The 12,226-nt window shown below is 43.8% G+C and overlaps 1 protein-coding gene across 2 annotated transcripts; it reads left to right on the forward strand.

Annotated features, from left to right (window-relative positions):
• Positions 1 to 442: 442 nt before the first annotated feature.
• Positions 443 to 11,598, forward strand: trmt1l (tRNA methyltransferase 1-like). Of its 2 annotated transcripts, none has more exons than XM_014997736.2 (16): positions 443 to 546; positions 1,048 to 1,152; positions 1,245 to 1,307; positions 1,969 to 2,082; positions 2,154 to 2,218; positions 2,685 to 2,841; positions 2,913 to 3,033; positions 3,111 to 3,190; positions 4,455 to 4,707; positions 4,781 to 4,993; positions 5,826 to 6,016; positions 7,509 to 7,575; positions 7,644 to 7,807; positions 7,881 to 7,946; positions 10,974 to 11,100; positions 11,224 to 11,598. In XM_014997736.2, the coding sequence occupies exons 1-16, from the start codon at positions 486 to 488 to the stop codon at positions 11,411 to 11,413; spliced, it is 2,037 nt and encodes a 678-aa protein (XP_014853222.1). In that variant the 5' UTR covers positions 443 to 485; the 3' UTR covers positions 11,414 to 11,598. The 2 variants fall into 2 exon arrangements, with proteins under 2 accessions (XP_014853222.1, XP_087860850.1); XM_088004724.1 differs by lacking the exon at positions 443 to 546 and adding an exon at positions 574 to 795.
• The last annotated feature ends 628 nt before the right edge of the window (positions 11,599 to 12,226 follow it).

The raw sequence follows: 12,226 nt of genomic DNA on the forward strand, positions 1-12,226 counted from the left end.
ACGTCGAGTGTAAATGTAGCTTTCTGCCGGTTCTTCCTGCTTGTTTTTCTCCTTTCTTATTTGGGCTGACATTTAATTTAATGAAGCCGAATGTTCCATAGAGCTGTTCTCATGTCTGTGTTCTTATATCTTAGTGGTAAGTCTCATAAATTGTCTGGAATTTTGAATTGAATTTGGCGCCTTAAGATTACGTGTTAACTAACGGTCACTTTAGAAGCCCGCGCCGTTGATGCTCCGATTGAATAATAAAACGCCTCTTTTTTAAAATAAAGCCTTACCTGATAAAGTTAATTGCCATATAATTTCAAGATAGTATCTATACTATAATTTCGGCTATGATCATATTTACTTTACTGATTTAGGAAGTAAGTTTGAGGCACAATGTCTTTATTTGTGTTCTTCTGCGGACTCCGCTTCGGAGTTACGCAGTTTACGTACGTAACTCCGTACGTCAGAGCACTTCCTGGTTGCTGCTGCAGCTGGAAATGGCGGAGCTGAAAGAGGCGGTCGCTTCTCAGCAGCACCAGGAGGACAGAGGCATCAAACGTCAGTAAAACTGCGCCATTTTACCTTTTGTGCGCTCATTTTGCGGAGAAAAGGCGCGCTTTAAATGAATGCTTTAGACGCTGTTTTTGCTGCGCGGTGAATTTAGGAGGAATCTGAGTTTTTAAGTGCGCAGCGGGACGAGGGCCTCAGCGCGGAGCTCCGCCACTGGGCCTAAACAGTCAACAACAGGAGGGACGGAGGCTGGAGGCGCAGAGCCGGACGGCCAGCAGCGGATCTGCAGCTGCAGGCGTCAGTGAAGCGCTTTCCCCAGGATCAAATCAATATTATTATTATTATTATTATTATTATTATTTAATGCGAGGCGGTCTCACCACGGAGCTGCGCTGCAGGACCGCAGAGCCGCTGCGCTGAAAAGTGCGCACCTTTTCCAATTTACGCACAAAAACTCATTCTCATTCAGATTTTATTTTTAAAATATGATGACCTGGTATTTCTGTTTTATTAATTTTTTATTTTAATTTCTCCCGTCTGGATGTAAAGGTGATGAAGACACCGGAGAGGAAGACTCTGCCGGCTCGGCCCCCGCTGCAGGGCGGAGCGACGCTGCGGCTGACGGCGACTCCAAGCCTTCAACCACGACCCCTGGTAAGTCAGCCAACCATCTGGTGTCACCGACTGGCTGGGAGCGCTGCAGACGCAGGACATAACGGAGTGTTGGGGTTTCCTCCTGCCTGCAGACAGACACATCTCCATCCAGACCAAACTGGAAGGACTGGAGATGCTGGTGGACCTTAATGGTGGTGAGTTCAGATCCTCAGGAATTTCTCTGCCTTTCTTCTTCTTTTTATTCTCTATGGAGGAAAAAAACATGTGGATGTGGATAAAATTATTATTAGAAGTTGACTAAAATTACATAAGAATCATAAAAGGGGTTAAATTTAAAGTTTAATAGAGAAAATGATGCTGAAATAATCACATTCAGGCTCTAACTCAAGAATTAAAGGGGCAGCGTTATGTGTTTTCCAGGCACTCGGCAAGTCAAGTCACTATGTTACCTTCAGTTTTTATGAAAACGCTATATATATCAAAAATGGCTTAAAAGAAATGTTACTTCCTGATTTAACACCTTGAAACTGGGCCTCTGTCTCTTATAATGAGCTCAGCAGTTCCAGCAGCTGTTTGCTAATTGCTGCTGGCTAGTCTGAAGGAGCTGAGTGGGGGAGGAGCTTTGCCTCGAAGGCGGGGCTAGGTCCACCCAGGTGTTTACCACAGCTGAATGGTTGCCATGGAGATCAAAGGATTTCTGAAACATGCTTGTTTCTGATGAGGGAAAAACTTTCTGACATGATGGAAACCTGAAAAAATGCTAAATTCCTCAAATCTAAACATATTTTATAAAATGCGGATGAAGAATAATTTTTCCAGCTGAATCCGGATGGTTTGTCCGTGTCTGTCCTCCAGCGGGCCGGAAGTCCTGCCCTCTGTGTCCGGAGGAGAAGTTTAAAGCGTGCTACAGCCACAAGCTGCGCCGGCACCTGCAGAACCTCCACTGGAAGGTCTATGTGGAGTTCAAAGGTAGGACAGCAGAGAGACGCAGCCCGGCAGCGTCAGCCTGATGCTGACCTTTGACCTCCGTCTCCCTGCAGGAAGCAGGATGTGCATCTGCCACCTGGCCTGCAGGAACCCCAAACCCAGCCTGAGCGGAGATCAGGTGAGGCGTTTCCCTCCACTCGTCGTCAGCATGGACGGTAGAACCATTTAAACTGGCGCTGGGACGCCATTTTCATTTCTAATCATGTTAATTGCAGGGTGTGTATTAATCAGTTTGATTTTAATAATCAAAATAAGCAACACTTACAGTCAATTGCTGCTAAATTATTGAATAAACATCCAATTAAACAAAATATTTACAGTTCAGCTCTCCAGGTTCTTCGGCCTTCAGAGCAAAGTGTTGCAGGAAGTTCTGATCCAGTTTGTTTAGGAACATTTGACCTAAACAAACTGGATCCAGAATGAAAGATATCAGCAGATTGAAGGTCACATAAAAACCTGCCCAGCAAACAGAAACGTCATTCTGTACGCTGATGACACAGCGATCTAAAACACAACTTCAATAGAAAAATGCCACCAAACTTTGAGAAGTTCCTGAAGCGGACTGGGTTCTGTCCGTCCTCCAGGTGTCGGGTCGACACATGGCCCACTTCCACTGCGTGGTGTGTTCGGTCACCATCGCCCGGAAGACGGACATGATCAGCCACCTGAAGCGCCACTTCAACAAGGGAGAGACGGAGGCCAGCTACCCTGGCGGCTCAGACGCTCAGATGGACGAGCCCGGTGAGCGCCGCCGTCACAGCGAGCCTGACGGAGGCGGACGCTCCGCTCACGATCCCGTTTCTCATCCGCAGCGCCTTCGGGTCAGGCCTACGAGATCCTGAAGGAGCTGGGGACCAACGTCCAGCTGCTGCCGAACCACAGCACCCCGATGAAGAGCGACACGTACTTCAACCGGAAGATGAAGACCAACAGGTGGAGACGGGTGACGCCGCGTCTGTTTCTGAGTGAAAAGCATCGGCTGAAGCTGAAGCTGCGTGTTTGTGTTGCAGGCAGCTGGTGTTCTGTTCGCTCGCGGTTCTGGCCGAGGAGAGGAACCCGCTGGAGTGTCTGGATGCTTTTGGAGCCACAGGTGAGACGAGATGAAACAGAAAAACGCTGATCTGGACAGAGACCAGCAGTTAACACTTTTAACAAACTCTCACACCACCGAACTTAAAAATGTCCCACAATGACAACATCTTTACTTATACAACAGGAAATGAAGCTACTAGTTACTTAACCCTCATTGATGGGTAGGATAGACCTGCCTTTGTTCTGAGAAACTGAAGATTTGTCCTGCAGACATGAATCCTCTCTTCATCTAAGCATTCCTGCTGTTTTTCCTTCCACTGATATCTTCAGCTTTTCCTTTGAGTGAGCCGGTCTTAAGCCACTTATCCATTATTATTTTTAAACACAACAAATACATGCAGTACCTTGTGGACCAGTAGGGGGCGCCTGCAGGCCACAGCCTGACGTCCAGCAAACTGTCTTCATGTGAAGAATCAATCATTAGGGTCAGTGCTGTGAGGAAGAGGTCCTCTGTTTTTGGTTTGATGATCAGAGTAAATCAAAAACTGTTTTCAAATGATTATTTTATTCATTAAAGGAAAATGGATCATCCAAACCAAACTGAGCTTAGATGGAAAAAGTACCTGAAAACTGGCAGCATCAGCTGTTTGTGATAACTGGGAATAAGTCTTTTACTTTGGAGGAACGGTGACTCTTTCTGTTTTCCAGAACTTATTTAATTCAGCCACTTTGGAGAGTTTTCAGGTCAGACTGTTCAGCTCTATTTCATTTATTTCTACAGCGCCGTTTCACAACAAATGTCTGGAGGCACTTTACAAAAACCCTCATTTCAATCCAATCACACATCAGTGCATTAACGTCAGTTTATTATTCAAATTAGTTCAAAAAGTTTCTATGGAAACTCGGCAGAGCATCGAGTCGTTACCTGGCAGCATTCACTCCTCCGGGACCAGCAGGGGGCGCCAACAAGCCGTCCTACGGCGCATGCATGCAGCGACAGTGGAGAGGAAAACCTTATGATGACTTTCTGAAGGCAGAGTTTCAGAAAGAGCAGGAGCTTCTTAAAGAGACAGAGGCCCAATTCCAAGACATTAAAACAGGAAGTCAAAATTCTTTTAAGTCAAATAGCATTTTTATAAAAACTGAAGGAAACATGGTTGCTAAAGGGCCTGAAAAACAAAAGCTACGGCCCCTTTAATACACCCCACTGTAAAACAGGCCGGTGTCCGGCTCTGTGCTGCTCAGTGGAACGAGGTTCTGGAGTAAATGACCTTTGGGTCGGAGTACGGAGGAGTAACTGAGTGGGTTCTGCTGCTCCTCAGGCATCATGGGCCTCCAGTGGGCCAAACACCTGCGTAGCACCGTCAGAGTGACCATAACAGACATCAGCGACACCTGCGTCAAAATGATCAGAGAGAACTGCCAGCTGAACAACATCCGGGCCGACGGCGGCTCCCGAGGGCCGCGGGGCCCCGACAGGGCCGGCTGCGAGCCGGAGACGGCCCCCGTCGCCACAGTGGAGGTCGCCAAGATGGACGCTAATGTCATCATGCATCTGCGGCCGTTTGACTACATGTAGGTTGACCTTTAAACCCATCCTGAAGTGTCTGATGTCAGTCGTAAAATGCTCTGACCTTTAACCTTCCAGCCACCTGGATCCTTTTGGCACGGCCGTGAACTACCTGGATGCTGCCTTCAGAAACGTCCGGAACCTCGGCATCATCTCTGTGACGTCCACGGACACGGGCTCGCTCTACGCCAAGTCGCCCAACGTCACGCTGCGCCACTACGGCTGCCACATCGTACGCACCGAGTACTACAAAGAGCTGGCAGCCCGCATGGTGGTCGCCACGGTAGCCAGGTAGGCCGCCCTGCTAACGCTAACAGGCCTAACGCTCAACGCAGATCAATCCAACTACCTGTGCTGACCTAAAAGCCTCTCAGAGTTCACAGCAGCCGTTATGCATCGACACGCGGGGAGCAACAAACAGCGAAAGATGAGGTTTCCATGGCAGCAGACAGCAACAACAGTTTAACATTTTTAATCTTCCTGGTGTTGCGTTGTTTCTCGCCCACATGTTCATGTCTAAGTGTACTCGGTCACAAATTCACATAATGAATTTCGCCAGTCGCTCGTCTGGATGAGGACAAGCGACTTTCGCCTCATCGCTCAAGTTCCACAGGAAATAAGTGGAGAGTTTCTAATTTAACGTTTAAACCAAAATGGCTTCCTTTAAACCTTTCTGAATATAAAAACCTGGAAAACCGAGAATCTTTAGACATGTTTGAGTCAATAAAGCATTTAGGCGGTTTTTGATATGGGCTGTATGGGCAGTGACCCGGGGTGGCATCAGAAAGGGGCGGCAGGATGATGTATCTTCTCTGAGTGGCTCCTGAACACGTTTCCTTCTGCTTGCTTGAGTCGTGCAGTAAGTTTCCCTTTGCTGCTGTTCTGGGAGTCTTTACCTGTTTTCTGCTGTGAAATCAGATAATTGGATTTTAATTGGTCGGAGTGCGGCAGGAAGGTCCAACACCGCTGCCTGCAAATTTATATTTCCAGTTTACAAAATTAGGCATAGTGATTAATGACAGCGCTGCAGTGTGATGAATCTGACCATCATTTAAATGGACTGTTGTTGTTTTTAATGAAGACTTCAAGCCGTTCAGTGAGTTGTTCCTGTGACGTCCTGCAGGGCGGCGGCGCGCTGTAACAAAGGCATCGAGGTTCTGCTGGCCGTGGCTGTGGAGCACTTTGTGCTGGTGGTGGTGAGGGTCCTCAGGGGCCCGACTCAAGCAGACGAGTCGGCCAAGAAGCTCCGCAAACTGGTCCACTGCCAGTGGTGCGAGGAGAGAGTGTTCCTGAAACTGGGCAACATGGTGGACGGTGAGCTGCGTTCAAACTGTCAACGACTCGCTGCTGCACACCTTAAATCAGATAAATGAAACTCTGACGCTTCACCTTTTGCTCCAAATAGAAAATTATTGTTTTATCTCAGTTCAGTCAAAAAGCAGTTGGATGTAATTGTGCAGAAAACGAGCATCGTTCAGCTGTAGCTGCTGTTGGAAAAATGTTGTTAAATTGATATTTATATGTGTAAAATACATTTTTCCTCATAACCTGCTGTTAGTGAAATATATTTAGTTTTTGTTAAGCTTGCTTAGTATAAGTTAGTTCTACTTATTCAGTTCAGCTAAATTTACTCAGATTGTCTTAGATTATGTTAGCTTGTTCTAATCTATCTTATCTTAGAATCTAAGCTGACAGATCTATGCTAATGCAGAAATGACACATCAGTCACACTGTGTGCAAAATACACATTTTCTCATTTATTTAGTGCACAGGTGTCAAACTCCAGTCCTGGGGGGCCGCTGCCCTGCAGCTTTTAGATGAGCCTCTGCTGCACCACCTGAAGAGAATAATGAGGTCATTAAGGCTGTGGAGAAATGATCTGCACCAGGAGGAGGAAATGAAGCCGTTTCATTCCAGTGTTTTCTACCTGTGGCTCATCTAGAAACTGCAGGACAGCGGAGGGCTGGAGTTTGACTCCCTGATTTAGTGGCACAAACATTTGACCCCGTTTTTCTCTAACAGGGATCAGTTTACAATCAGATCACAAGCTGTGCCTGCTAGCTTGTTTTAACGTGGTCCATCTTTAAGGGAAACTTAGCTTAATTCATTTTAGCTTATATTATTGACTTGATTCCTTTGATTAGTTTGATTTTTTGTTTAGTTTCTTTTATTAGCATCTGGAGCAGAGTTTCTCCACCCTGCTCCTCAGACCTCCTCCATGTTTCAGCTGTTTCCCTTCTGCCACCTGGATTGTGTCTCTGGGTGATTAACAGGATCTGCAGCTCCTGATGGTCCTGCAGTCATTTGGATCAGCTGTTCTGGAACAGAGGCTCATCTAGAACATGCAGAGCAGGGGGGGGGACCAGGTGGAGAAACACTGGGCTAGAGGATCATAACTTAGCTCAGTGATTAGCATTACCATAGCATCGTTTAAGTTAGATTCACTTTAACTTCAGTGTTTGTGTAGCTTAGCTTTTTTTAAGCTTAGCTTAAAGTTTTTTGTTTCTAATTTTGCTTCATCTTAACCCAACTTCTTGGAATATGTTGGTTTTGTTTTAGTGAAACTTTAATGGCACATTGTCATGTGGCGTCTCATTTATTTTATTTTAGCATAGCTTGGTGTAATTAGCTTAGACTCATTTAGCTGGATTTAGCTTAGAATAAATGATATTAGATGATGTTAATGTAATCTTTTACGTTGTGTAGAAACCAGTAAGGTTTGCTTTTCCCAGACAATTTTTGCTGCATTAGGAGGAAACTAACTTTGACCTGCAGGATAAATTCTGTTTCAACTCCTTTTCTTCAGACACCGTTCCCTGTAACTGTCATGGAAGTCTGCCTGGAAAGACGGCGGTGCAGCTGGGACCTCTGTGGTAAAAATCAGGGACCATAAATTAAAACTGAGAGTTTCTTTCTAAGTATAACCCGGCTGTGTTTGCAGGGCCGGCCCTCTGTTCAACACCGGCTTCCTGAGGAGGATGCTGTCTGCCGCCGTGCAGCACAGCATGGACGACATCCAGCCGCTCGTCAAAACGCTCATCTGCGAGTCCGAGTGCACCACGCTCAAGTCGCTGGTGCACGGGTCGTCAGCGCTCAGTAACCAGGGTAACCGCCTCAGCTCCGACGCCGCCTGCTGCACCTGCAGCATAAAACGCTGAATGTTGTGTTTGTGCTGCAGTGGAGTGTGGAGTCGTCATCAAGACGCTGCAGAGCGGAGAGGATGGAGGTCCAGCTGATCAGGCCGGTCAGTTTCTCTGCTTTTAACTCCGTCTGCACAGGAAGCAGCAGCTGTAACCTAAACCGCAGTGGTTCTGTTTGTCCTGTAGAGGGCAGTGTTGGAGAATTTACAGCTAAATGTTTTCCTGCAAACTAAAAGTTTCAGGGTTTTTACCAAAACTCTGCATGATGCGTGCTGACTCAGTGAAACTTCTGCAATCATAACTCAGACTGCTGAACATTAATCGTTCAGTTTTTATTTTTTTAGTTTGGACAACCATCTTAAATTCAGTGAATAATAATAATAATCATGTAAATAATATTTCTAACACATAACTGTGAATAAGAAACAACATTGAATATCTGTACAGGATTGACCTTCTGTTTAAAATACCTCTACAGTCAGGATGGGTTTTATTTCCCCAAAAAAATCACTTTTTAAAAATAGTTCTAACAAAATTTTCCACATTTTCTGCTTTTTATTTGGCCAAATATGTAGAGATTTGTTTCCTTTATAAACAGTCACCAGAATACAAAATATTTATGTATAAAATCCCACAGTATGTTTTGTGCATCAAATAAAAATGTAAAACAATTTTGCCAACAAGAAAACAGATAAAAATGAAAAACTGCTGTGGTTCAACAGAACATCAGGTTTATAAGATGTTAAAGTTTTTCCTTTGCAGTTTTTAAGAACTCAAACATTATGTACAAAACTAAGAATCTTGTTTTAATATAAGAGGAAATCTTTATATTTAAATGCTCGATCATAAAAAACTGGATAAAGTAAAAGCTTGTGCTCCTTTGTTCATCGTTTCTGTCCGTCTCATCGCCACTGAGGTGAAAACCGCCTCAGTGTTTCTCTTTTGCTTCATGTTGGACATTAAAGTTTAGCCAAATCTGCAGCAGCAACTTCAAACGAGGCGATTCGGTTTCTGTGAATCTGCTGAGCTGAACTTTGGTTTTCTGCAAATGAAACAACTTGAAACAATCTGACTCCTTCTCACAATCCAGCATTGTTCTCTGACTGGAGTCAATGTGTCTCTTCCTGCAGAAAAAGCTTCAACATTTCATGACTCGACTGAACCGATCGCTCAGGTTTCCTCTGAACATCTGCAGACCTCCAACACTTAGAACGCTTTCATCTGGAAAGTTTCTCATCTTTTCATTTAGAATCTATTTTTACATTCCGCTTTGATCTTAGCTGAGATATCAGCTGTTTTCCAGCTGCACATTTCTTTAGTTGACTCTAGTCGTCTTTAGTTGACTCTAGTCGTCTTTAGTTAACTAGTCGTCTTTAGTTAACTAGTCATCTTTAGTTGACTCTAGTCGTCTTTGGTTGACTCTAGTCGTCTTTAGTTGACTCTAGTCGTCTTTAGTTAACTAGTCGTCTTTAGTTAACTAGTCGTCTTTAGTTGACTGTAGTTGTCTTTGGTTAACTCTAGTCGTCTTTAGTTGACTCTAGTCGTCTTTAGTTAACTAGTCATCTTTAGTTGACTCTAGTCGTCTTTGGTTGACTCTAGTCGTCTTTAGTTGACTCTAGTCGTCTTTAGTTAACTAGTCATCTTTAGTTGACTCTAGTCGTCTTTGGTTAACTCTAGTCGTCTTTAGTTAACTCTAGTCGTCTTTAGTTGACTCTAGTCGTCTTTGGTTAACTCTAGTCGTCTTTAGTTGACTCTAGTCGTCTTTAGTTGACTCTAGTCGTCTTTGGTTAACTCTAGTCGTCTTTAGTTGACTCTAGTCGTCTTTAGTTGACTCTAGTTGTCTTTAGTTAACTAGTCGTCTTTAGTTAACTAGTCATCTTTAGTTGACTCTAGTCGTCTTTGGTTAACTCTAGTCGTCTTTAGTTAACTCTAGTCGTCTTTAGTTAACTAGTCATCTTTAGTTGACTCTAGTCGTCTTTGGTTGACTCTAGTCGTCTTTAGTTGACTCTAGTCGTCTTTAGTTAACTAGTCGTCTTTACTTAACTAGTCGTCTTTAGTTGACTCTAGTTGTCTTTAGTTGACTCTAGTCGTCTTTAGTTAACTAGTCGTCTTTAGTTGACTCTAGTTGTCTTTAGTTGACTCTAGTCGTCTTTAGTTAACTAGTCGTCTTTAGTTGACTCTAGTTGTCTTTAGTTGACTCTAGTCGTCTTTAGTTAACTAGTCGTCTTTAGTTAACTCTAGTCGTCTTTAGTTAACTAGTCATCTTTAGTTGACTCTAGTCGTCTTTAGTTAACTCTAGTCATCTTTAGTTGACTAGTCGTCTTTAGTTAACTAGTCGTCTTTAGTTAACTAGTCGTCTTTAGTTGACTCTAGTCGTCTTTAGTTAACTAGTCGTCTTTAGTTGACTCTAGTCGTCTTTAGTTAACTCTAGTCATCTTTAGTTAACTCTAGTCGTCTTTAGTTGACTCTAGTCGTCTTTAGTTAACTAGTCGTCTTTAGTTAACTAGTCGTCTTTAGTTAAGTTTGTTGGTAACAAGCCGTTTCATCCATGCAGTGATTCTTAAGCCTGTTTAAGTTTAACAGGTTCAGTCCTACAGCAGTTTAATACTTAGATTTCACTTAAGTTTTATTTTACCGATTTGTAATCATGTATTGTCATGTTAAATTCATGTAAATGATACTTATTTCATTTTATTTATTTCAACAGGTTTTTAAAACAATCAGGACAGGAGGAAAATAACCAGAACAAATAATTAGCTCAGCGTTTCTCTTCTGTTTGAAATTTAATCCAACATCTTTTCTCAATTTAATGAGATATTACTTACAATAATTATCAGAAATTTGTAATAAAACCATGTTCAGATATTCTTATGCCTGTTCAATATGCTGTGTTAAAGAACCAACAAATTATATTACATGAATAAAATTACAAACTATAATAAAAAAGACAAGAAAATCTACAGACCCAAAATAAGAAAAACAATAATAATAATGACAGAATAATGATCAAGTCTTTGCCAATGTGCAACTATAAATCCCTCATAATCTGAGTTATGTAACGGTAAGATAATAATCTTCTAATAATGGTAATGTAGATGTAAATGAGTGGCAGCATGTTTGTGTTCCTGCAGGGAAAAGGAAAAGCGGGGAGGATTGTGGGAACGTTGTGAAGAAGCTGAAGCCGGACGCGTCTCTGGATCATCCTGCCTTCTACTACAGCATCCACCGGCACAGCATCCGCCGCATGAACATGCCCAAGTGAGTCCGGCGCCGGGCCGACGGGACGCTGCTGCTGTTCACCCCATTGAAAACCCAGCCGGCTCGTTTCAGAACCCGACCCGGTCCCGCCCATCTGACGGTTCTGCTGCTCTGCCTTCACAGGTTGAACAAGTTCCTGCAGTACCTGACGGAGGCCGGCTTCAGGGTGAGCCGGACCCACTTCGACCCGACCGGGGTCCGGACCGACGCCACGCTGCAGCAGTTCAAGTCCGTCCTCACCAAGTACAGCGTGCCGACCGGAACCAACACCGGCGCCGGCCAGAGCACCGCGAGCTCCGAGAAGGCGGTCTGAGCCGGGGCGACGCTCCGCTCCCTGACCCGGTCCTGACCCGGTTCTAACTGCACTGATGGACCTTTATTAGAGCACAAACTGATGAGAATCTATTTAATTTACCTAAAAACAGTATTTTAATCGTTTCTCCTTTTTACCTTAATTTGTCTCTTTAGATCCAGAATAAAAATCTTTTCTGAAAATAATTTTTTTGCAGCTGTTTCATACGGAGCCTCCAGGGAACATGGGAAAAATTATTTTTCTTTTGCGTTCCCTCGCAATAATCTACTGATCAGTTCATGCGCCATGACAGTGTCAGTCTTTCTTACGGGCCGCCGTACTTCCTGTTTTAATATAAGATTATGTAAAGGTTTATCTCGTTGTGAAATATGACATTTTATCTCTTTTTCTTTAGCATAGAAAGGCACCACAAACCTGATATAAACAGAAACTTTCCATAAATGGGAAAGAAATAAAAATACATCCTAATTTCTGAGTTATTATCGCGGTTAATCAGTCATCTGATTGTCTGGTTTAAATTGCAGCTTTCAGTGCCGTCAGCCTGAACAGACATAGACATGCAGTAAATAAATCGATTTTCAGTTTTTTGCACCAAAGAGTTAATAAACATGTTTCACTGAGGCTCTATAAGAGCAATATGAATGAAATGAGTAATTATTGATATGACAGGAGCAGCGGCTTTGACACCTGGTGGTGGGCGTGTCGATGTGGGCGTGACGTCACCAGGTATGAATGGGAAGGTGACGCTGCTGGCTGTGTGTGAGAGGAGGCGGGGGTCAGTCCTCACAAAGGTTGGAGCATGATAATAAAAAT

The sequence above is a fragment of the Poecilia mexicana genome, unplaced genomic scaffold (genome assembly GCF_051168715.1).
Source record: "Poecilia mexicana isolate PSO_F unplaced genomic scaffold, ASM5116871v1 scaffold_4, whole genome shotgun sequence".
In the NCBI taxonomy this organism is placed as follows: Eukaryota; Metazoa; Chordata; class Actinopteri; order Cyprinodontiformes; family Poeciliidae; genus Poecilia; species Poecilia mexicana.

Bases quoted from the DNA above. Each gene is read 5' to 3' on its own strand.
- trmt1l (XM_014997736.2), top strand. From the start codon at position 486: ATGGCGGAGCTGAAAGAGGCGGTCGCTTCTCAGCAGCACCAGGAGGAC. The intron at 2,083-2,153 runs GTAGGACAGCAG...GTCTCCCTGCAG, and splicing joins GGTCTATGTGGAGTTCAAAG to GAAGCAGGATGTGCATCTGC. The intron at 3,034-3,110 runs GTGGAGACGGGT...TTTGTGTTGCAG, and splicing joins CGGAAGATGAAGACCAACAG to GCAGCTGGTGTTCTGTTCGC.